Raw genomic sequence first — 25,916 nt, 5'->3', positions numbered from 1 at the left:
TACAGTTGAGTTGTCTGACATTCCTCCACCCCACCCACACCAAAAAATAAGTGAATGGAAACACACATAACAGCTAAAGAAATATGCTGGTGACACAATGGCTTGTGTGTCTTTGAAGGAGGAGGACTGTGTGCTTCTTTATCTCTTCTCATTTCAGTGCATTTCCTAGATTCCTTAATGATTTGCACTGTGCTAAATTAAAACTGTTTTTGGCACTGCCTTCATACTAATGCACGCACCACTGGGGATACATTCAGTACTGGATTCCATTGTACCCACAGGAAGGGTAGAAATAGAGGAGAAGCAGGAGCAGCCACTGAAGGAAGGTCTTGAAGAAAGGAACGAAAGCTGTTGATTTGCGTGGGGAAGGGAATCTTTAAAACTGCATGTCTCTGGGTTTAAGGTGAAGTGTTAGAAATGATGCCTGAACTAGTAGGGGTTTGATGGATATACCCATCCAACACATGGGATTCTAAGGCAACACCTGAAAGAACTCATGTCTACTGTCAGTCTTTTCCTGCATTTTTGCTTTTCCAAATCCACTTTCGTGGCAGCCTCCGTGTTCTTTCTCAGCCATCTTAGATCTCTAGGGTGAAGTTAGATGGAAACTTTTTATGCATTCTTGGAGGACACGTTCTGGTTTGCATTTATTCAAAAGGCATGAGAACTAGGGATTTAGCATTAATCCATAAAGCCTGAGGCGTGGGGAAACTAACTCTCAAGAGGGTTTAGCTCTCTAGAAGATGGGAAAGGCACATCCATCTAGAACCCTATGATTGTATGTTTATTTATCTTTTAAAATTTGAAAAGAATTTAAGTTATTCACTAAGAGGAAGTCATCATATGTCAGTATGACATGGATTAAAAAAGCCCAGTGGTTAATAAGATTTATACGTGTGTGATTATGATGTAGCAGTCACAAAGGCCGAGGCCATGGTGTTCTTACTACCTGGTGGGTGACCTCCACACACAGTGGAAGCTGTCACACACGATAGTTCTACAAACTCTCTGCAGCTGTCCTCGACCTTCCGTGGTTAAGGCACCTGTGAATGAGACGTTAAGAAAGGTCTCTTCTTGTGCTTGGTCTGTTTGAGAGTCATTGTACACAAACCCAATGAGAAAAAAAGAAAAATAGATGGCGGGGAAAGTTTCTTATTGTGTTAGTTTTCTATTGCTGCCTTACGCTACCACAAACCGAGTGGCTTAAGACAACACAAGTGTATTATGAGGTCAGAAGCCCCACCTCAGTCTCAGGAGCTAATCACATCAAGGACTGGTTCCTTCAGGAGTCTTCAGGGGAGAATCTGTTATTTGCCTTTTCCAGCTGTAGAGGCCGCCTGCATTCCTTGCTTCGTGGTCCACTTTCTCACGTTCAGACCCACCAGTGCTTCACCTCTCTGACCATTCGTTTTTAACACAGACATTTACAGCCATCAGCTTCCCTCCCAGCACTGCTTTTGTTATATCCCATACCGTTTGGTGTGTTACGTTTGCATTTTCCTTCATCCCATAATTCCCTTGTAATTTTTCCTTTTCGCCACTGACTGTTTAGGTGTGTGTGGTTTAACTTCCACATATTTGGGAATTTCGCAAATTTCCTTCTGTTACTGATTTCTCATTTCACTCTGTCAATGATCAGGGGAATACTTGGTATGATTCTGATCCTTTGTGAATTTATTGAGACTTGTTTTATGGCGTAGCTTATCATCTTCCCTGGAGAATTCTCCTTGTGAACTTGATAAGAATGAATATTTTGTCATGGTTGGGTGGAGTGTTCCATACTATCATAAGCTCCAGTCAGTTTATGGTATTTACATAGTTAAGTGTTTTAAATCAGATCTTATATTCCTTGTTAATTTTCAGTCTAATTGTTCTCTCCATTATTAAAAGTGTGGCATCAAAGTCTCCAGCTACTGTTGTTGAATCATCCCTTTCTCCCCTCAGTTTTGTCAGTTTTTGTTTTATGTGTTTGGGGCTTTGTTGTTAGGTTCATATATGTTTATAGTTGTTGCATCTTCTTGATGGAATGACCCCTTTATCCTTATAAAATGTTTCTATTAATTTTTTTGTTTGTTTCTAATAGAAATGTTTGCCGTAAGTCTCCTTTGTCTCATGTGGTCAGTCTGGATCTCTTTTGGTTACCGTGTGCATTGGATATCTTTTCCATCCTCCTACTTTCAACCTTTTTGCACCTTTCAATGTAAAGTGTGTCTTGTAGACAGCATATAGTTGGATCATGTGGTTTTTCTTTTTCTAATACATTCTGCCAATCTTGACCTTTTAATTTACTTTTAACCTTTTACATATAGTGCCATGATTGATAAGAGAGGATTTATGTATGGCGTTATGTTATTTGTTTTCTCTATGTCTTTTTTTTTTGGTCAGATGCCATCAATCTGCATTTATTAGCAGGCATTCTACTGTAAGGAAGACTTTCCTCTGTCTGCATTTATTTTTTTATTGAAGTGTCAGTATTAGTTTACTTCCAGTATTATGTTAGTTTCAGGCGTACAACATCATGATTTGATAATTTTATAGATTACACTCTGTGTAAAGTTAGAAAATATTAACAGTATTCCCTGTGCTGTACTTTACATCCTTGTAACTTATTTATTTTATAGCTAGTAGTTGGTACCTCTCAATCCCCTTCACCTATCTTGTCCCGCCCCCACCTCTCTCCACTGTGGTACTATTAGTTCTCTGTAACTGTGAGCCTGTTTCTGTTTTGCTTCGTTTCAGTTAATTTGTTTATTTACATATTTTATTTATTTGGATGCATTGGGTCTTCATTGCTGCGAGTGCGGGCTACTCTTCGTTGCAGTGCGCGGGCTTCTCATTGCGGTGGCTTCTCTTGTTGTGGGGCATGGGCTCTAGGCATGCGAGCTTCAGTAGTTGTGGCGTGCGGGCTCAGTAGTTGTGGCTCGTGGGCTCTAGAGCACAGGCTCAGTAGATGTGGTGCAGGGGCTTCGTTGCTCCACGGCATGTGGGATCTTCCTGGACCAGGGCTTGAACCCGTCTCCCTTACATTGGCAGGTGGATTCTTAACCACTGCGCCACCAGGGAAGTCCCAAGTTTCTGTGTTATATTAGTTTGAAATTTTGCCATTTGCAACAACATGGATAGACCTAGAGGGTAAATCAGAGAAAGACAAATAATGTAGGTTTTCACTTATATGTGGAATCAAAAAAATAAAACGAACAAATCCATGTCTTTTTCTTTTGTTCCTCTATTCCTTCATCACTGCCTTCCTTCTCTTATGTTAACCAGATAGATTTTCTAGTGTACATTTTAAATTCTCTTGTCTTATCTTTTTTTTTTTTTAGTTATTTTCTTAGTGGTTGCTTTGAGTATTTACAGTTAACAACTTACACCCATCTGGTTTGCGTTAATACCAGCTTAATTTAAATAGTATACAAAAACATTGGTCCTGTGTATCTCCTTTCCCATCCTCCTTTGTGCTGTTATTGCTGTAAAGATTGCATCTTCATACGTTATGTGCCCATCAACAGAGATTTATAATTATTGCTTTATGCAGTTATCTTTTAAATCAGATAGGAAAAAATGATTCACAAGCAAAACACATTTATCTTGTCTTTTATGTCCCCCAAGTGCAGAATCACCCCTGATTGTAAACCATCACTTCAAGGAATTAAAGAAAAAAAAAGGGTTTATAGCATCCCTATCCTTCATCTCATTTTAAAGTAACTTAGCATAATTTTAGCATAATTTAGTAAGATTGCCAGGGAAATTCTTGAATCGGTCATTGGGTAGTGAATCAAGAAACACTCATGTGTAAAACGTACTGCATTTTTAAGTGTTTCCAAATCTTGCTTGATGATACTTTGCAAAACAAAAAGTAAAAAGTTATTATAGTTCCTGGGATGCATGCCACCTTCAAGTTAGAACTTTTCTAGGTTTGGTAAGTTGTATTCAAATATGGAAAATAAAGTTGATTGAGAAGGGAAATAGATACAAAATCATAACCTGACTCTAGTAATGGTTTCAGTTTGACCTTAGGAGAAGTCTTTTTGGAGAAAGTCATTGAGCATTGCCTATACCCGGATCCACTATTGCAATTTTGCGTGGGCTCCACAGCAAGGGCGGTTACGTACTCTGAATACGCTGTCTTACATTGTACCTTCTGAATTACTTTAGTGTGTAAGTTGGTGGTCAGAATCCAAACCTGAGCCCGCCATGGGGGCCCAGTCTTTCCCAGGCATCCCAAGTGTAAGGGAGGCACAGCCCTGGAGCCCTACACCCTCACGCTCAGCCATGCTCAGGCCGGTGTGGCCCCGCACAGAATCTGTAGCAGGATGACGCATGCTGATGGAGCCGTGATTCAGAAACAGGGCCTGATAAATGTGCTGTCCCATGCAGTGCTTGCTGACTCTTTACAGGAAACAGGAAGGCAGTCTTTAGTCAGCCTCTGCACCTTCTGAGATTCTGCTTGGAAACATCCACGTAGGAAATGTGAGAAAGGAAGGAAGGATACAGGAGAGGAGAGGGAGAGGTCATCACCATCTGTGCTGAGAAAAAACTAACTGGAAAAGCCGTTTCTGCACATGTGGCCACATATATAGCGTAGAGTGATTCACTCAGTGTCTATATGGGTTCTTTCCTCATTTTAGGTATATCAGCTTTCTGCGCCAGTGAATGTAAAAGCAGTATCTTGTTTGGTTGTTTTAATTTTTATTGGGGCATAGTTGATTTACAGTGTTCTTAGTTTCTGCTGTGCAGCCAAGTGACTCAGTTATACACACACACATATCCACCCTGTTTTAGAGTCTTCTCCCATGTAGGCCATTACAGAGTGCTGAGTAGAGTTCCCTGTGCGGTACAGCAGGTCCTTGTTGGTTATCTATTTTTTAAGTAGTGTGTATGTGTTAATCCGAAGCTCCTAATTTGTCCCTCCCCGCCTTCCCCCCTGGTAACCATAAGTTTGTAAAAACAGTATCTTAATCCCAGTATCTGCAGGATTTAAGACTCAGTCTTCTTTGGAGAGCTCAGCTGGAAGACCTTATGGCTCTCCCGAATTTGTGAATCCACACCAGGGTCTCTTTATCCTCCCTGCCATCGCACAGCTGCAGGAGGGGCCCCCGCACTGCGTGGCACATAGAGCGCCCTCAGAGGGAGCAGGCCCGTCGTTCTGTCAGCCACGTGGGCCTCCCCCAGCCCCAGCCCCTTCCACGTGCCTCTGCCCCGCCCCCAGCCGCCTCCCTGCGGGCCATTCCCTCCGAGGAGCCTCGCTGTCCTGTCCATGCACCGGGTGGGCATCCCCTTGGGGGCCAGGCCACCTGCTCTACTCTGAAATCGCCCCTTCGAGCCCACTGCCCCATAATGAGAAGTAGCAGAGGAGCGTGGCCTGCAGGCCTGACTCCTGAAACTCCCTGGAGAAAGTTGTGCCATCCCATGCTGCTGCTCCCCGTGCCCTGCGTCCAGGGACAGAGGGGACTGGGGACATGAAAGGCACGGCATGTCCTCCCGAAGACAAGGCCCAGCCGGGGGCCCCTTCTCCTGTTGCTTGTGCTTCTGTTATGGACCGTCCCCTCTCCCCGGATGTCCTCACATGCACCCTCTGCAGACAGACCCTCCCGGAAAAGCCCCGCCTTACCTGCCCTTCTCCATCTCCTGCTGCATCTCATGGGAACACCCTTGACGGAGCACATAACTCCGCTCTGGACAGTTTACATCTGATGGCACCTTTCATCCCCCCCGCACAGCCTTGGGTGACAGGGAAACTGAGTTTCCAGTGCGCTTGTCCCTTTGACAAGGGGACACCTTCAGGAAGCAGCAAGGCCAGCACGCGAATCCTGGTTGTCCCCACTCACGGCACCTCCTCCGTGGGCAGAGAGCTTCCCGAGGCTTCCAGGGTCCCCAGGATGCCGTGCTTGGCAAGACAGCATCTCACTCCGGGGAGGACACAGTCCCCTCCACTCTGCCCTCAGCCCAGCCTCCACTCCTGTAACTGAGGCAAGCTCTCCCTCAGCCTCCAGATTCCAGGGCGAATTTTCAGTAGCCTGATGGGGGACCCCCACTGTCACGAGCCTGAGGGTAGCCCGCTTTCCCCTGGTCAAGCAACGGGCACGTGGAACTCACATGCCCACCTCCTGGATTTCCCTGCACAAAAAGACGTGTTGTATGTGGTGTTCCGACTCAGCCTTGGTCTCGCGTTTCTCAAGCGGCTCTGCCTTCTACGAGTGAAAACAGCATCTTCCTTTTGCTTCTTCAGTTACAGATGCTGTTCGATTTTGCCGGACGCTGTTGCCTGTGTTTACTCTACCAGGTGGAAGAGCCCAGGGTTGCACTCATAGAAAATTTTGGTGTAAGGTGGTAGGTTCTCTGCAGGAAAGGAACAGGCTGGTGTCCTGAGCCACAGGTCCCTGTAGGAATCAGTGACCTCGTGGAACCCTCTGTGCCCACGTTTGGTCGATTCTGCTCCAAGTCTTAAGAGAAACCTTGGAGAGATCTTACCTTTGACAAGCCCTCAGCTGACAGCTTGCTCAGGGCAGGACTGGTAACCATTTCACTGAATCCCCTCACCTGAATAAGGTGTCTTCACGGTCAGCCAGTGCCCCACAGAAGTGGTGCTGCCATAAGCTTCTAGATTCGTCTTTTGCAACAGGAAGGCGGGAAACAGGGACACGTCCAAAACCCGGAGCTTAGGTTTGCAAAGTGAGGGTGTACAGGGTTATGGGGATGAAAATTTGTGAGCCAGGTGTTGGCAGACACGAGCTCCTCCTAGGAGACACGGGTTTGCGTAGCGACTGAGAGCATGAGTCAGCACATGCGAAGAGGGTACTCCTTCTCTACCTCCTGTTTGGTCATGGACCATGTACCCCAAGCATCAGTCTGTCCATCTAAAAATTGGGGATGGCGTAATCCTGTACATATCAGGAGGGTTGTCATGGATCTCAGGGACACACAGATCCCATGGGAGGTGCCCAGTGATTGATTGTTGGCTATTACTAATTACTTTAGTAGCCGTAGTGATGATAGGAGACACTGTGTGTCATCTCATTGCCAGGAATGCTAACGAAACTTCGGTCCGTGCTTCTCTCCCTCGAGCAGGCATCAGGCTGTTGTGGAGAGCTTGTGCAAACACACATTGCTGGCGCCCCAGGCTCTGTGGTTCTGGAGCGGTTCCGAGAATGCATTTCCCACCAGCTCCCACGTGAGGCCCATGCCGCTGGTCAGGATCCCACACCTGGCAGAACCGTGGCTGAAGTCAGAGTGCCCGGCACCCGTGAGTTGTAGGAGCATGTGCCAGGCCAAGTTAAAGTTCGGAGCTCCTGGGATTTTCGTACGCAGACCGTGGTTTCAGCCCTGGATGGGCCCTAGGTGAGCTCGCTGACCTGGAAGAAGTCATGGAAACTCAGTATGCCTTGTTTAAAAGCTTAAAAATAGAAGTTAAAAAAAAAAGTTTAAAAAGAATCTCATATTTTTAAGCTGTTCTGATAGCATTTCTGTATCGTAACATACTGTTAAATATCACAAAATAATCGGTAAACTGTAAAGTGAATTCCATGGATGAGTTTGGGAGATTTTTAACTTGAAAAGCCCGTAATCATCACTACCAAATTCTACACTTACTTCCCTGAACTTCTCCCCATTTTAGAAGGTATGTCTCCTAATGTTGCAGTTTGTCAGGGCTCAGTAAACGTCCTCTGTGCTTCTTGCCCCCCCGCCTCCGACTTTGCCCGCCCTACTCTTCTGTTTCTTGGGGCCCGTTCTGTATCCCCACCACTGCCTCTGGCTCCAGGGCCGGCCGTCGCCAATGCCTCGCCTTTCCTGTCACTTTCAGTGTCTCTGAGGGTGGGAGGAAGACCAGGGCCACAGGATGGGTGATCGAAAAGCAGAGACAGTGAACAAGGGAAAGCCTAGATGCAGGGGATACATCACCAGTTTCAGTGGTGGAATGGATAAAGAAAGCAACTTTGGGGAACGAAGCGTAGCTGGGCATGTCTGTTACCTCGCCGCAGTCTGAGTGAAATATTGCAGAGAAGCTTGAGTCGTTGTTCTTTACCTTCTTTGTCTATGTTGTGCCTTTGCCGAAATACAAACAAGAACAAAAAACGAGGAGAGGAATTGTTTTTCCTGTGTTTTCCACGTGAAGTGCTTCAGTGTGATTATGGGGGTGGGTAGGTGGAAGGCCGTTTGTCCACACCCCTTGACTAACTGGGGACACCTGGAGTTGACCTGGCAGGTGTGCAGGGGCATCTGGGATTTGCCTGGAAGACTCATCATTGTTCGTACTTGGCATCCGGGGCGCTGGAACTGGTAGCTACTGCAGAGATCACGTTTTTCTTGACTGCTCGTCGTGTGGGACAGTGCCCGCCTGTCCTTCTCCAGTCCTTCCGTGTGTGAGGGAGTCCTGCCATCACTCTGCCTCAGTCTGCTCCAGCTGCCCTAACAAAAGTACACAGACTGGGTGGCTTACAGAGCACACGTGTTTTTCTCACAGTTCTGGAGCTGGGGAAGTCCAAGACCAAGGTCAGGCGGATTTGGTGTCTGCGGAGGGTCCGATCTCTGTTCACAGTGCCTTCTGTGTCCTCACGTAACAGAAGGGCTTGGGGGACTCTCTCTCTGGGTCTCTTTTAGGAGGGTCCTAATCCTATTCAGGAGGGCTCCTCCCTCATGACCTCACCACCTCCCAAAGGCCTCACCTCCTAGCAGCGTCCATCACATGGGGAATTAGCATTTAACATAGGAATTCAGGGGACACGCACACTGTGTGTGAGCAGCTACCTCCCTTGCCTGTCGGTGCCCCTCGGCAGGCAGCATGATGAGCCTCTCGTCGGCCCTCTTAGGATGGTCTTCCCGGCCTGCATCCCTTGGGTAGAGTCAGGCCCTGACCTCCGACTGTGATGTATGGCCTTTTCATTTACTTCAGTAGTAAGGAGTGAGGTAGGAGTCTTTCCAGTTTTATTTTTCAGAGGCCATTGTTCGCATCCATCAAGATGGTGTCTCCTCAGGGAAAGCTCATTTTATACCTTAAATCCTGAGAAAGTCTTGCTCTCTTCCTAGGCCAAAGATAGGGGACAACGCTGCTAAGTCTTCCCTCCTTGGGCACAGACGTCACGCTTTCTAAAAGACAGCCTTCCTTTTGGTTGACTGAGAGCCGTCTCACGCACCCTGTCCTTTGTCCCCACGTCCTCATACTGATTGGCTGACCCCAGGAGTGTCTCTGTGTTCAGGAACAGTCTGGCCGCCTGGAATTCCAGGTACATCTTCATTTTCTTGTGCTGCAAACACTGGTTCTCCTTGTTCTGAGCAGACCTTGAGAAGTCTAGTCAGGACACTTTGATCACATTGGACTTCACGGGTAGTTTACTCTGCACAGATGGATCAGTTTTAGCATGTAATTCCCGCGATACCATGTGCACACTCAAGGTAAGGAATGTAAGGATACAGCTCCCACGAGTATCTTTGTGGCCCTCCGCGATCCCTCTCTGTTCATGCCCCTGCCATGGTAACTGTCAGTCTCCTGAAACTACAGATGAGTTTGCACTTCCTGGGATTTTATATGGAATCATACAGAATGTACTCCTTTTTTCATCTGGCTTCTTGCATTGAGCATCATGTTTTTGAACTCATTCATGGGATTGCATGTTATTTTTTTTTTTTCCTTTTTATTGCTAGTGGTTGTATGATAGTTGTATACTTCGTAAGAAACTGCCAGACTGTTATCCAAAGTGGTTTTTATGTTGGGCTGTGTATTACTTTTATTGCTGCTGTGAAAAATTATCACAAACCCTGTGGCTTAAAACAACACAAAGTGATGTATCTTTTAGCTCTGGAGGCCAGAAATCCACAAGCAGTCTTGGACGGGGGAGAATCTAGGTGTTGACAGGGCTGCATTCCTTCTGGGCTAAAATCTAGGTGTTGACAGGGCTGCATTCCTTCTGGAGGCTCTAGAGGAGTGTTTTCTTGTCTTTCCGGCTTCTGCAGGTCACCCACCTTCCTATTCTTGTGACCCTGCATTGCCTGACCTCTGCTTCTGCCCTCAACATCTCCTCTGACTCTGACCCTCCTGCCTGCCTCTCGGAAGGATCCTTGTGATCCTGGAGAGTCATCTCCCCACTTCAGGACTCTTGCTTAAACACACCTGCGAGGTCCATTTTGCCATGAAGCCTACTCAGAGGTTCTGGAGATCAGGGCACGTGCATCTTTGCGGGGCTGCTATTCTTTCTACTGCAGGTTGTTTGTGTCACCACTAAGCTGTAAAGTGTGGCTCCTTATAGATTCTGCATGTAAGTTGTGTGTGTGTGTGTGTGTATTTTCTCTCACTTTGTGGCCTGCCTTTTCTTCCTGGGGTCCTTTAATTTTGACGAAAGCCCCTTTATCCATGTGTTCTTCTAGGGTTCTTACTGTGTGTTCTGTGTATGAAGCCTTCGTAGAACCCATGGTTCCAAAGATGGTCTCCTGTATTTTCTTCCAGAAATTTTATAGCTTTGGGTTTACATTTAGGTTTATGAGTCTAAGGGTCAGTGCTCATTTTTTTTCCTCCTGTACAGATATGTTTCCATAGAGATAACATATGATCCAGCAACATTTTTTGAACCAGTTCATTTTTAAAATGATTTCCTTAAACTTTATTATGGATTACCAGAAAAAAAAATTCTTGACTAATACCCATACCTATTAAAGGGAATAGTTGACCCCACCAGTGAATCATGCTGAATACTAATCAAGATTTTTACTTTACAAGTGATCACCCAGTTAAATTATTATTACCGATCTTCATTTTAAGGAGTTATTATTTCTTCTTTACAGTTGAAAACTGATAGCTTCCAGCTACAGGAAACAGTACATCAGACCCTTAAATACTTTTCCTCTAAGCCTGCTAGAGAAAGCAGGCTGCTAATTTGAAGCACATATTACCAGGACTGGTAATTTCATGCTTGTTAATTACTGGTTTCCGTCTTGTACATTCCTAAACACGAGGCCCTGTTCCCTCTTACATGCAAGCTCATTTGTAAAGGTTAAGCCACACAGACTAGGAAAGCCTCTCCTGTGTGTATAAACAACACGCAGTGTTGGTGGCCCCTGGAGAGCGCACCCGCGTGCCCTCAGCGCCTGGAGACTTGCAATGTTTGCTAGAGGCGGCATCTGTGTTCTCCTCGTCCTGTTTTCTTTCTCCTCCCCAGAATGCCAGGCCTCTGCGTTCGGTGTCTAACGTAGCCTCTGCCTGGCATCCGTTTTCAGGTCTGAGAGGACATTCCTGGACGTCCAGGTCCTTGCGGTTAGCAGAGGGCCACATATCAGTAGTTCTGAGCTGAGAGAAATACTCTGATTTACATACTGCCTTTTCTCTACCACTCTTTCTGCAAAGCTTCCCTTTACCTTTGCAGGTATTTGGGTGTTCCTTTTTTTTTTCCCCCAAGCAAACTTTAATAAGCTTTTCAGTCTCAATCACTGAGTTCTGTATTTAACTTGGCAAGGATGCTTCTGTCTCACTTAACCACGTTTTTTCAGTGCCTCTCACAGAGAATGTGCCCGATGCACCTGTGTGAAGAGGAATGCTTCACCCAGGGGAGAGGTGAACGGAGCTAGGGAGGGAGTGGGGTCCTACCTCCAGCCTGGAACATGCTGAGGGTGGGTTTGTGGAGGGTCAGGTGGCCAGGAGGAGACATAGGGCCATCCATGCAGGACCCGTGGGTCCAGCGTGTGGCCCAGGGTCTTTGACCGGCTCAGTGCCTGTCTCCCCTAATGGGACTGGAATGTTTGGGGCATCTCGCACAGTCTCCATAGCTGCTCTGCTCACCCGGTGGCTTTCCACAGTGGCGTCCTGTCCTGGAGACGGAGCCGTCTGACCCCTGCGGGTGGGACCCTTGTCCTTCTCGGGCCGGCGCAGCCTGCTGGGTGGCTGTCTTGACTCGGAGGACAGTGGCCTCTGGACCTTGGACTCCCAAGAGTGAGAAAGCAAGCAGCTGGCAGACGCCTTACGCTCGAGAGACGGGACGTGCCAGCCGTGCACCGACCCACAGCCTCCTGAGCGTCCGGACCACGGACCCTGCAGCGATCAGTGCTCTGTGCCTGCAGCTTCCCACGTGGGATGGGCCAGGGAAAGCCGGATAGATACGCCCCCAAACCAGCCATGCCGCATGCCCCGCTTATGGTAGCCACCTCCTGGGTCCCCGCCCTGCAGCCTCCACCAGGCGGTCCCTGCAGCCGGCTCCCTTCCCGGGAGGGCTGTCCACTACCCTGCCGGCCCCTTTCCCGGGAGGGCTGTCCACTACCCTGCCGGCCCCCTTCCCGGGAGGGCTGCCCACTACCCTGCCGGCCCCCTTCCCGGGAGGGCTGTCCACTACCCTGCCGGCCCCCTTCCCGGGAGGGCTGTCCACTACCCTGCCGGCCTTTCTGCCGCTGCTCAGCCAAGCGCTGGCCGAGTCCTCCCGCGGAGAGCTAGGCGTAGGCGCCTCCGCTAGCGCTCACCACCGGCGGGCCCTTCTTGGCTCCCGGAAGGGCCTTTTGTCCTGTAGGGCCTCCTGCCTCAGGCTGTGTCCCTGCCAGCCCCTCTCAGAACCTGGTACGTCCACACCTTCTTCTGCCTTCCTCCGGATCCACCGGTGCCCTTCCGCCGCACCTGGGGTGACCGGCACTTTTAGCAGGTACCTTCTTCCGCCTTGGCCTTGCTCGTCACAGCGGCCGGTGAGGCTGGTAGACGCCCTGGCCAGCTGGCCCGGCAGGTGTACGGCAGAGGCAACTCGGAACCAAGTGTGGCGCCGATAGAGGCTCTGGGCTTCGTGCCGTGTGCTGGGAGCATGGAGAACAGCAGCAGACAGCTGTTGCAGAAACACTTTTCGCCATGAGTGTGCTAGAAATTATTAAGCAAGCTGGGGAGCCCTGAGAAGTCAAGAAGAGCCCTGGGCAGCCCCTGACAGCAGAGCCCGCCGGGTCGGATGGCTCATCTCCTGTCTTCCTGAGAAGAACCAGCCACGTCTGCAGGCTCTCGTCATCTAGAGCCTAGGCCGTAGGATGGCTGTGCCGCTTGACCGAAGAGTCCGTTTTTGGGAACGGACGCTTATTTTCCAGTGAGGTCCTTCATCACTGGAGGAAATCAAGGGCCCCCTGCTAGAAAGCGCAGAGAGCAAGTGTGTCGGTCTCAGTAGTTCTCAAACCGAGGGCCCCGGCAACAGCTGTTGCTTCCTGTTCTGTGGTCCCAGGCCTAGACATCCTTCTTCTTCTCGATTTCCACTTGGGAGAGAGATGAACCAGTTCACTAATCCTTTCAGTATAGTATGTTCCATCAAGTTGTCTGTAGTTTACTGCAAGCTACATGTTTCTTCAAAAGAAAAAAAAAGTTTAAGTATGCATGGGATGCAATACAGAGGAAAGTGTAAATAGATTATTTTTTCTTTAATTTCTGCTAATAGATGTATGTGTGTAATCGTTAAAATCAAGCTTTTCTTGGTTAAACTTGATCTGGTTTTAAAATCGCTGACTGCAGAGCACTGGGCTTTGGTAAAAACAGGTCAGGTCAGTGGTTCTCCCCTGTGTTAGGCACGCACACCCTGGTTTCCTGCTGGTGGGAGGGGGGGTTGATAAAACACACAGCAGATCTGGGGTCACAGCGTGGGGCCTCACCCAGTTTCTCCTCAGTAGGTCTGGGCTGAGGCCCAAGCATTTGCATTCCTGACTCTCCTGGTCCAGGGACCACACTTTGAGGACCAGTGGATTAGGGAAACGAGTGGTAGGTGAACAAAAGAAGTGCATGTTTTCAAGGAGTGTATTCAGTGATTGATTACCTACTGTGTACTAACTACCACGGTGGCTTAGAAGAGTGGCACCACCACTTTGATCAGAATGTACCGTGCGCTGCCTTTTTATCGTTAAAGCCGTTTCACATGTAAACTATGTAGCTTTCACCACACTGAAGAAGACTGCTCCATTTCTGGGTGAGAGGAAGCATGGAGCCGGCTACATCAGTCTGCTTCCCCTTCTACAACTCCCTGTTTGCCAGACTGTGGCAGTTTGATTTTAGCCCGAGATGGGCCCTTCTGCCTTTCCACGTGGAGAGGTATCTTGTATCGTTAAGGAACTATCTGTAGCACAAAACAGCGTCTTTAGGTCACCTTCGCCCTCCTTTTTCTTTTCTTAGTAATTGGAAAGTAAGACTATTCTCAAGATATATTAAGTTCTGAGAAGCATTATCTCACTTTGTTCAAGGTGTACAGGATATGGAAGGCGTAAGTTGACTGGAGAGCGGTAATCAATGTGGGTCCACAGTCCGTTTCCAAAACCGGAGGAGCCAGTTGTATTTTGATTTTTAAATTATTATTTTAAAGTGGAATGCATTGATTCCATGACATGTATGCTCTGTGGGGGGGCGGCGGCGGTGGCCTGGGGCAGCATCCGTAATCCAAAGCCTGTTGGTGTTTGTACAGGGAAGCGCAAGAAGGTTCACGCTAAGTGTCCCAAATATTAAACCTTAAAACTGACTCTGTTTTTGCTAAATGAGAGCTTTTCCGTTTCCGGAAGTTTATGGATCATGGGGCTGGGGACACGGCGTCAGTGTGCCTGTCCTAGGCCGGGCGGTCAGTTAACAAGTATTTGTGAAGCTAGGGAATGTGTAACACTGGGAGGGAATCCCAAATGGTTACCACTTCCTTTTAAAGTAAAGCACCCGGAACGAGGCCCTGTGACTTGTCAGATGCAGCAGCCCTTGCCGTTTTGGGAGCTGTGGTGTGCAGGCAGGGAAAGCAGAGCTCGTTGTCTCCTCTGAGCTCACAGATGCTCCCTGACCGCCTTCCGCGGAGCCGCTGCAGGGCACGTGTGCCCCAGACGGCCCTAGAGGCGGGGAGGCAGGGCCGGGCGCCGTGCTCACAGCTGCGCGCCGGTTACCCGCTCAGCTGACGCAGGCGCCTAGCAGGTGTGTGCCCGTGGGAAGACCCCCCAGGGTGCAGACGGGTAAGCTAAGGCCCAGTGGGGTGCTGAGCACATGTCCTGAGTTCCCAGCGGCTGGCCAGCTGCGGGGCAGGGCCTCCAACCCAGGCCAGCCGGGCTTCCGAGCGCGGGGCCGGCTCCCAGCCCAGAGTCCTCCGGCACGCCTGGGCCTGCAGGCGGCCGCTGCTCCCCACGGTGCCCCCGGCAGAAGCCGCAGGTCACCGGGGCGAAGCAGCTCCTCCTGGGACGTCCAGCCAGAGCGTGGCCAGGCTGGGGATTCGCTGCTCCTCTCGGATCAGGACGCCCTTGCTTTGTGTCCATGTGGTACAGAAGTGGAGATGGGGTGGGCAGAGAAACCAAGCCAGCTCTTACCCTACATGCTTCTTACTCTCGGGTTGATTGAGGGGTTTTGCTATTAGATAATGCAGATCATGCCTTTAGAACTGGATTAGGTGCAGCTTCGTGCAAGAGAGAAGTGGGGAAATACGCTCACCCCTTCCGTCTTCATAAGCTGAAACACAAACGGATACCGTCCTGAGTCTGGGGTGGACTCAGCCAGCATTTAAATACGTTCTCGATGATAAAAGCTGTTGCTAAGCATAGTACAACGACAGAAGCTCAGCCTCAGACGAAACAGAGAGGCCTTCCAGGTGTGGTGATGCCTTTTATAGTAACAGTTCAGTGACCCTAAACGTCAGTGCCTTCTGTTTTCCCACCTGGGGACCCAGCCCGCAGCTCGGATGAAAATACCAACCTCTGGGCTGAGTCTGTCCGCTCACCTCCCGCACTGCCCCCCGCCCAATCCGATGCCCTCGTGTCACTGCCTGCCTGATCCCTTCATCTGTACCTGCTGGGACTGCTGCCTGGATCCTATCCCCCCCACCGCCCAGGGCTGAGGTTCTCGTGTACCTGCAGTATGTTCCTAACACACCTGAGTAAGGGAGCAGCTTGTGTGCACGTAGCCTGTGGAAAACCACGTGAGTTTCCTGTGAAAAATAACCCAGAAGCATGGCGCAGAGCACAGCTACTTTATGCGGCCTCATTTTAGTTTAGCTTCTGGAGAACCTTTTCCTTTCAAAACGCTGTCCCTTTCATTGATCGTACGCTGTCGTCAGCGGGCGTCTCATTGCCGGGTCTGAGGACCTTGGCGATGCATTCAGATCCTCGCTTATTCCACCGAGGGTTTGGGGGGATTTTATCTGAATTGTGAAGAAAAGTGGCTGTCGGCACAGTCTCCTGCAGATTTATAATCCCACCGTTCTGTGCCTTTTAGGTTAAAAGCTTCAGCTTTAAATAAACGCTGCTTGAAGCGTTTTTAAAGAATACAGCTGTTTTCTGTCTTCAGAATTAGTCTTTTTTCATGCTCCTTTCTCCTTCCCCGTCCACTTGCTTCCCCACGAGTCCCTCATGTTAAGTCCCCACCCGGCCTCTGCTGCTTTTCCTGGCACTCCCTAGCCTTCGCAAACCCATCAGTGGTTTCTCACTCGCTGGGTGCCGGCGATGTCTTTTTGTCAGTCTTTCTCTCTCTCTCAACCGCTAGAAGAAAAGTGCTCACGTGTAGACGGTAAAATGTACAGCCTCCCTGCCAGTGCATCCATTCCCCCCCCCCCCCGACCCCGAGAGCCCTCCCTCTGTGTCCGCTCACAGGCGAGAAGGATGTAAAAGAGCGTGTGACAGGCAGCCCTCCTCAGCGTCCGGCGGAGGGTGCACCAGCCCTTCCCTCTTTGCTGGGACTTCTTCAGGGAGATTAAGTGCAGCGTGGTTCTAGAAAAACTAGAACCACTCAGGCTATTATGCAGACGCTGGCTGCTTCTACCAAGGATCCCGGGAAGACTTTTCCTCAAGTCCCACCTTCTTTTGTACCAAAAAAAGAAAAGGAAACAAAAGCTGGAATGTATTACCCAGCCCAGGGGTCATGCCCAAGCACAGTCTGGCGAGTATGTCTGAGGGTGGATATCTGAGATCTTTTTGTTGTGTGTCTTATACCGTCCCGCCAGAATCCAGCCCGTGGTAGAACGGTGAGGACCCAAAGAGTTAAAGCGCTGAGCCTACTTGATACGCAGCTGTAGATGATTTTGCCTTGAAAAGCAGAGGAGAAAGAAAAGCTCTTTCTGTTGCTGGTCATCGTCAAGGCTGAAGCATGCCACCGTGGGGCTGAGGGTCCAGGGCTTGTCCAGGGAAGCAGCCTACAGGGAGGCCCTAGCACGACACATTTAGCTGGTGGGGAGGGGAAGGGCAGGTCAGCTGCCGGGAGAAGCAGCCACGGGGTGGGTGGCGGCCTTCTGGGAATGATCCCTTCACCACAGAGCGTCAGCATCCAGGTACATTGCAGGAAACGCCGCCGCTGTTGCAGGAAGGCTTGGTGGGCAAAGCCCCCCGCCCCCCATGCCTGATGACACAAGTGCCGTGAGGGATCTGGTCCCGTGAGAGGAAACGAGAAGCACAGGAGTTGTGTGTTCCTACTCAGAGCCGCGCACAAGTTTCTGTCCTTGCGTAGGCACTTCACTGCTCTGCCCGCGGCCAGGCACTCCTGCGCTCCTGCCGGGTGGGAGTAGTTCCTCGGGGCACATCCCTAACAGCAGAGGGCTCACACACAGACCCTTGCGTGCTGCCGTCACGGTGCACGCTTGGGAGGACCAGCTCAGGGCGTCAAGCGCGTGCTCAGGCCCAGATGCGTGCGTGCGCGTAGACAAGGCAGTTTCACCGTACTAGAGACTTCCTTTCTGGGCCAGCCTGTAACGTTCCCAAGCAGCAGAGAGCAGGCTGCCCAGGGCATCGTCTGGTCCCCATGGCCTGAGAACGTTTCCCTCACGTCCATAGGTCTCCCCGAGAGAGCTTTCTACCCTGAACTTGACCTGCACTGTGAACACACGTGCTTCTCTGATGTAGACTTGGCATTACCACCGCATGCACCCTAAAAGCCTCTGTGTCTTCGTCTCACTGTGTCTGCAGATACTGAACGGCTGTACTCAGTGGTGTTTGAGGCAGTCTGCGGTCGCTATGGGAAGAAATACAGCTGGGATGTGAAGTCCCTTGTTATGGGTAAGACAGCGTTGGAGGCGGCCCAGATCATCGTAGACACCCTGCAGCTCCCGACGTCCAAGGAGGAGCTGGTGGAAGCCAGCCAGGCGAAGCTGAAGGAGGTGTTCCCCACCGCCGCGCTCATGCCAGGTGCCGCCCTCTGCCATCCTGTCTCTCACCTTAGTAGTGACTCTCACAGACTCATGCGGGGCATGCTAGGGTTGTCCTTTGGTCTTGATAACTTCTTGGAAAATTCTCTTCCTTGTGAGGCTCAGAGGGGCTCGAGAGAGAGTTTGGTGGATGCTGTTGTGTGCTGCGATTCAATCTTGTCTTTTTAAAGGCTTCTTAAAAGAATATGCGTTCCTTTCACTGACTCCTGAGGTCCAAAAACATTTGCATTGTGTTTGCATGGGTATTATGTAAAGATTACATTCCTGACAGAAGGCTTTTCCTTTTCACAATCAGATAACACCGACTAAGGTTTCAGCAGCTATGCAAACTTTAACATGTTGATGATAAGCAAGAACCTAAATCTCCCCAAAGAAGTTTAATTTTTTTTTTTTAAGTTAAAGGCATAATTCTGTTCTGACATGTCTGTTTGTATGGCCTTTATCGCTCTCTTGACTTGTTTTTCTTTGAAAGGGAAGATGATTTTTCTCCCTTGGGGCATGTTAACTGAAGGTTGATCACAACGGAATTGCCTGCTGGTTCTTACTACAAGTGAGAAGGTCAAGAATGTTCTAGATTACAGGGACAAAAAATGCTTAAAAATGAAGTATTATTTTAAGATTTTTCTAGGAGAAAAGGTGAAAACTCAGTCTTTAGAATTCCTGGTGCTAAGGGAGAAAAAGTTTACAGTTATAGCAGTAATTTTGGATTCAAAATTGTATTCATATGAGTCATCATCATTTTTGAAACGTGTGTTGTTATCTATATTTGTACACATATCCAGAGGGGCAGATTGAGTATTCCCGGGAACCAGAGAATTTTCTGTCAAAGGGCCCTGCTAATACCGCTGCCTGTGTCACACAGAAACCATGTGGACTGTTCTTGGATTACACACACACTAACTCCTCACGCACGGGTACAAGCACCGCGATTCACACTCCCTTCATCAGCTGCCTCTGGGCTGTTTGCACACCCAGTAATCCTGACAAACTTTAGTGATGGAAACACATCCGTATGTCACAAGAAACAGCTTAAAATTTACCATCTTATCCATGTTTAGTGTACAGTTCGGTAGTGTTAAGAATGTTGAAGTTGTTGTGTAACCGTCACCACTCCATCTCTCAAACTTTTTACATTGCAAGGCTGAAACTCTGTCCCCATTAAACCCTACCTCCCATTCCTCCCCCTCTCCGGCCCCCGGCGCCCACCCTTCTTCTTTCTGTCTCTGTGAATTTGAACTGCTCTAGGTGCCTCATACAGTATTTGTCCTTTTGTGACTAGCTTTTTAAATTTAGCATAATGTCCTCAAGGTTCATCCATGTTGTAGCATGTGATTTTCTCCCTTTGAAGACTGAATCATATTCCACTGTACGGACCACATTTTGTTTCTCTCTTCATCTGTCTATAGATAACTCTGTTGCTTCCACCTCTTGGCTGTTGTGAAAACCACTGCTGTGAGCATGTATATACAAATATTTCTTCAAGACCTTGCTTTCCTTTCTTTTGGGTATGGTCGCAGAAGTGCGATTATTGGATTATAAGGTAATTCTGTTTTTAGTCTTTTGAAGCTCCACCATAATATACTGGCTGTACCATTTTATTCTTCCTCCAACGGCCCACAAGGGTTCCAGTTTCTCCACATTTTCACCAACACTTGTCATTTTTTGTCTTTTTGATAGTAGCTGTCCTATTGTGTGTGTAGTGATTCTCTCTTGATTTTGCCTTTCTTTAATGATTAATGACGCGAGGCATTGTTCTATATGTTGTTAGCCGTTTGCATGTCTTCTTTGGAGAAATGTCTATTCAAGTCCTTTGCCCTTTTTTTTTTTTTTTTTTTTTTTTTTTTTTGTGGTACGCGAGCCTCTCACTGTTGTGGCCTCTCCCGTTCTGGAGCACAGGCTCCGGACGCGCAGGCTCAGCGGCCATGGCTCACGGGCCCAGCTGCTCCGCGGCATGTGGGATCCTCCCGGACCGGGGCACGAACCTGCGTCCCCTGCATCGGCAGGCGGACTCCCAACCAACTGTGCCACCAGGGAAGCCCCCTTTGCCCATTTTTTAATAGAGTTATTTGTTTTTTTCTTGTTGAGTTCTAGGAATTCTTCATAAATTCTGGATATAAACCACTTATCAGATACATGATTTGCAGATATTTTCTCCCATTTCATAGGTTGCCTTTTCACTCTGTTGACTGTGTCCTTTGATACACAGAACTTTTTAAGGTTGATGTACTCCCATTTGGCTGTTTCTGCTCTTGCCTGTGCCTTTAGTGTCATATCGAAGATATTAAAAAAATCCCGTGTCGGGCTTCCCTGGTGGTGCAGTGGTTGAGAGTCTGCCTCCCGATCCAGGGGACGCACGTTCATGCCCCGGTCCGGGAGGATCCCACATGCCGCGGAGCGGCTGGGCCCGTGAGCCATGGCCACTGAGCATGCGTGTCCAGAGCCTGTGCTCCGCTACGGGAGAGGCCACAACAGTGAGAGGGCTGCATACTGCCAAAAAAAAAAAAAAAATCCTGTGTCATAATGCTTTTTCCCCATGTTTTCTTTCAGGAATTTTATAGTTTTAGCTCTTACCTTTAGGTTTTTAATCCATTTTGAGTTAATTTTTGTGTATGCTATAAAGTAAGAGTGCAGCTTTGTTCCTTGCACGTGGATATCCACTTTCCCCAACACAAGTTTGTTGAAGAGACCGTCCTTTCCCCATTTTTGAGTGGTCTTGGTAGTCTTGTTGAAGCTCATTTGGCCATATGTGTGAGGAGTTCTTTCTGGGCTCTCTATTCTATCCCATTGGTCTATATGTCTGTGTTTGTGCTAGCACCACACTGTTTTGATTACTGTACCTTTGTAATGTGTTGTGAAATCAGGTAGTGTGAGATTGTCCAACTTTGTTCTTGTTTTCCAAGATTGTTATGGTGCTTCAGGTTCCATTGAGAGTCCATATAAATGTTAGGATGGATTTCTGTATTTCTACAAAAATTGCTTTTGGAGTTTTGATATGGATGGCTCTGAATCTGTAGATCACTTTGGGAAGTATGGACATTATAACAGTATCAAATCTTCCAGTCCATGAACATGGGATGTCTTTCCATTTATGTGTGTCTTATTTATTTGTTTCTTCCAGCAGTGTTTTGTCGTTTCAGTGTACAAGTCTTTCACCTTCTTGGTTAACTTTTATTTCTCTTTGATGCTATTGTAAATGGAAGCGTTTAAATTTTCTTTTCAGGCTGTTCATTGTTAGTGTATAGAAATGCAACTGATTTTTGCATGTTGATTTTTGTATCCTGCAACGTTGCTGAATTTGTTTATTAGTTCTAACAGTTTTGAGTATGTGTGTGGAATCTTTTCTACGTATAAGAGCATGTCATGTGTGAACAGATAACTTCACTTCTTCCTTTCCAACATGGATGCCTTTTATTTCTTGCCTGATTTCCTCTGGCTAGGACTTGCAGTGCTGTGTTGAATAAAAGTGACAAGAGAAAACATGTTTTTCATGTTCCTGATCCCAGATGAAAAGCTTTCAGCCTTTTCACATCGAGTAATGATGTTGCTGTGGGCTTTTCATATATGGCCTTTATTATGTTGAGGTAGTTTTCTTTTATTCTTAGTTTAAGTGTTTATATCATGAAAGGGTGCTGAGTTTTGTCAAATGCTCTCTCTGCATCAGTTGAGATGACCATGTGGTTTTTGTCCTTCATTTTGTTAATATGGTACGTCACATTGATTTTCGTATGTTGAACCATCCTTGTGTTCCCCCTTGGTCATCACGTATAATCCTTTTAATGTGCTATTTAAATAAGTTTGCTAGTATTTTGCTGAGTATATTTGTATCAATTTCTTATAGTTTCTTTGTTTGGCTTTGGTACTAAGGTAATGCTGGCCTCATAGAATGAGCTTGGGAGTATATCGTCTTCTTTAATTGTGGAGAAGAGTTTGAGGAGTATTGGTATTAATTCTTTAAAATTTGGTAGAATTCTCCAGTGAATCCATTTGGTCCTCTTTTCTTTGTTGGGGGGTTTCTCATTACTGAATTAATCTCCTTAATAGTTAGAGGTTTGAACAGACTTTCTCTTTCTTTTTGCTTTGATCTTGATAGGTTGTATATCTTTATCTATTTCTTCTAGGTTATCCAGTGTTTACCTACAATTTTTCATATTATTCTCCTTTAATCCTTTTTATTTTTGTGGCATTGGTTTTAATGTCCCATCTTTCATTTCTGATTGTAGTTATGAGTCCTGTTTTTTTTTTTTTTTTTCTTGGTTAACCCAGCTAAGGATTTGTCTAGACAGTTCATATTTGACCTGGAGTCTCTTTCATGGTTTAACATACAAAGCGCCTGTGATGTTTTAGAAATGTAAATACCCTTTTTCTTCCTCATCCCCCCAAGCTTTTCAGGTGGTTTTCCTTCTAGAATTTTTGTCCTATATTCTAAGATTTACTTGAGATATGTTATACTACAATTCCAAGAAAATATTGTGTCTCATTCAGCTAGTCTGGTTGTTTGGCTGGATTGCCAACAAGTCCATATTATGAAATCTGCTTGGTGATCCAGTCATTGTAGTGTCCTCATTTGTCTCTCCCAGTGACTAGGTATGAGTTAAGTAGGGTGCTAATCGTAGGTAGCAACAGAAGAGAACTGAATCCAGACACCTCCACCAAGGTGCCTCCAAGTGAGGCAGGAACTGGTTCTTCAAAGACAGTTTAGTCCTACAGAACTCACTAACCCTATTCATTGTGATGACTCTTCTTTCTGTGCTACTCCTTCACCTCTTCTAGACAAGAGGGGTAGAGGACCTCTTTATTTACTGATTGAGCAAGGTCATGAATCTGGCTTTTTAGCCTAAGAATTTTTGTGTATACTTAAACTTTTACTAGCCTCACAGCTGAGAGTGAGGACTTACCAGTGGTTCTAAAGTGTCTCCTTGAAAACATGAGGTCGTTCGCACACACGTAACTGGGAGGTGAGCTAAACATGAGAAGATGACAAGAGTATAAAGAAAAGCCCAAGAACGCACCAGACAGGAGACATGTAAAATCGTGCTGGGGTGCTGGGTTAGACCAGGGACGGAGGTCAGAAGGTGCCACTGGACGTTCTGAGTGGGTTAGGATGACAAGCAGTATTTGGTAATTATACGCACCCCAAAGGGGAAGAAGAACAGGAGGAAAAAGGCAGGATGGGCTGTGGAGCCGAAGGAAGGGCTGTGTGGAAACCTAAGGAAGCACCTTTCCTTAGAGCTTCTGTTCTGTAACATGTTAGTCACAAAAACAGTAAGGACGGAGATCAAGTTGTCTACCCAAAAAGACGTGCTTTGCCCCCTAGTTTCCACCCCTACTGCATTCCTCCCATCCCCTCTTTTATCTGAGCCAAACCTGAATTCCACCGGAAAGGTGACCTCCTGGGGAGACCAGGGTGTGGTGACTATAACTAGAAAAAGTCACCACTGCCCTCTTGCTAGGTCTAGGTTTTCATCTTGTTCACTTACCGCTTTGTTACCATCACGCAGCTGTGGATGATAGCATAACCCTTGACTTTCATTTCTTTTCTTTCTGAAGGTATTTTCTGGTGGGGCATTTTAGGTTGTGGAAGGCATCTTGAGCTCATTAGAAAAGAAGTCTGTCTGTAGGGACGGTCTATTATGAATTCAATATCCTTCATTTTGAGAAAGAAACTCTCAGTTCAGGGTGAGAGCTGTGGCCCCAGCAGGTACTTAGCAAGGAAGGCATGGCAGTTTGCCAGGGGTAGCAGGCCCTGATTATGATGCAGGCATGTCTGCCTGGGCCAGTTACCAGGGGAAGCAGGCCCTGATTATGATGTAGGTGTGCCCTCCTTGGGCCAGGCACCAGGCAATTAGCCCCTGATAGTGACGCGGGTGTGTCCTTGCCTGGGTCCAGCCACTTGGAGGGTAGGGCTGGCCCGTGGGGCTTGAAGGCCAGGCACAAGTGACTTGATTACCTTCCTGTCAGCAGCCTAATGACGGAATGCTGTGGATGCCTCTCCTTGAAGTGGGTCATGAATGATCTAGGAGGGAGATACTTTTGACCAGTATGTTCTGTAGGCACTTACCACATGCCTAACTGATGAAATATAGGGTGAAGGTCAGAGAAAGGTCTAATTATTTTCTGGGAAGAGACATCTTCTGAATCGTGGCACAACTTTTTGATAAGAAGTATTGAAATATATGTGGCCTAACGTAAGCAAAACTTTTGCCATGGGACGTAAGGAAACCTTTTTAACAGGGTCCCCATGAAGGATGCTAGTACCTCCGTTGTGTTTTGAAGCACATTTCTTCAGTCATGGATTCTTTGAGATGGATGAAATGATGTATTTTGGCATAATTCAGCGAGAGTAACTGGTGTAGAAGGCCAGTCATAAAGTCGGTGCCTCTTCTGGTGTGAAACCCCCTGGAAGGTTCTCCTGTTGGCCTGGCTCTCTACTTTTCCTGCTCGTTTTCACGGGCTGGGATGGGGGGATTTCCCACGGAAGAGCCCAGGGCGTGGCATCTGGACCAGTGGACAGGAGGGGGACAAGGCCGAGCCCAGGAGCGATGGCCCACGCGCTGCCCGTCACACGGGCCCCTCGGAGGTGCCAGCCCGCCCCCCCGCCACACCGCGCTCCCTCGGGTTTTTCTCTCCCCTCCTGCTCTGGAGGTCACCCAGCAGAAGAGCGGAAGTACACGCTGATCCCCGGCCCCCTGGGCAGCCGAGGCTGTGGTGCCCAGGCCTCTGGGGCTTGGGGACGGCCGGTCCCCGCCCTCCCATCAGCGGAGCCTCCCTGTGCTCTGCAGACCAGGTCACCTCGGGAAACCAGGAACTCGGCCGTGTCCACCGTGGAGTGCGGCCCCCCGACATAAGCTGGAGAGCGGCACACGTGGGGACTCCCTGGGCAGGAGGGTGGGCCTTGCCGGGGCACAGCAGGTACCTGTGCTCTTCTTCCGGAGCGCCCCTGATGACCACAGCCCGGCCGCGAAGTGGACACCGCTCTCCGTGGTGTGGGCCCCAGTCCCACTTCTACCCAAGCCCGTTTCTTCTTTGCCAGCCTGCTTTGGCCTGGGTAATTATGTGTCTCCACCCCCGCAGCCCCTGCCTTTTGCTTCTCTCTTCTACTTTATTCTTCGTGTGTCTTGTGCCCTTAGTCCCCCATGGCTATTAGCAGACATTGTCGGCTCCTGCCGCCCCACTCTCTGAACACACGGCCCACCGTCCTGGCAAGAAGGCACTCATTTCCTTAGGGTCATCCTGTAATTTTCCTCTTCCTTTACTCAGTCCTTAAGGGCATCTGGGGCTGGGTGGCTGCTCATGGGCACATTAAAGAAAGGTGTGTATAATCAGCTTAGGATACGTGCATATCCATTTAAGTGGAAATCTACAGTAACATATAGTTTTACATCAGAAAGAGAAATTCAGAAAAGAGTGGTGGAAGGGGAGTGGAGGAAGATAAAGCAGAATGTTCTCGGGGCAGTGGCAGCTTTGTGCTGGGGACGGGGGCTTGAACTTTGGGGAAACTGCGGAGAGCGTGTGAGATAGAGGCGGCTCGAAGCTGAACCTTTTACTGATGTGCTTGAGAAATAGGCAAGGGCTTCGGCTCGACTAGGTCTTTAGTCTTGAGCTAAGCTGTCTGCTGCTTCTAGAACCAGTGGGAGTTTTGAAGAGATGATGTGCCAGAGGGAAACCTATGCGGGGTGGGGGGGAATTCCTCTGGGTTTATGGCACATGATGATGACAGCAGGGGAGAGTTAGCTGGGAGGAGGACCAGACTATGAGGGCTTGACCTAAGGTGGAGTCAGAAGGTCTCAGTGGACCGCAGTCCCATGTGAGGTGACAGTGTGACGTGGTACTGGCAAAAAT

General features: G+C 48.3%; 1 protein-coding gene across 1 annotated transcript in view; it reads left to right on the top strand.

Annotated features, from left to right (window-relative positions):
- LOC309817729 (pseudouridine-5'-phosphatase-like) overlaps positions 1-25,916 on the top strand; it is a 71,125-nt gene that overhangs the window by 15,483 nt on the left and 29,726 nt on the right. Inside the window, exon 2 of the mRNA XM_082647000.1 lies at positions 17,839-18,057. Coding sequence (XP_082503126.1) covers positions 17,839-18,057 — 219 coding nt within the window. The remainder of the gene's footprint in view (positions 1-17,838; positions 18,058-25,916) is intronic.

This window comes from Grampus griseus (assembly GCF_964374135.1).
Source record: "Grampus griseus genome assembly, chromosome: Y".
NCBI lineage: Eukaryota > Metazoa > Chordata > Mammalia > Artiodactyla > Delphinidae > Grampus > Grampus griseus.
This window is presented reverse-complemented; position numbering and strand designations above follow the sequence as displayed.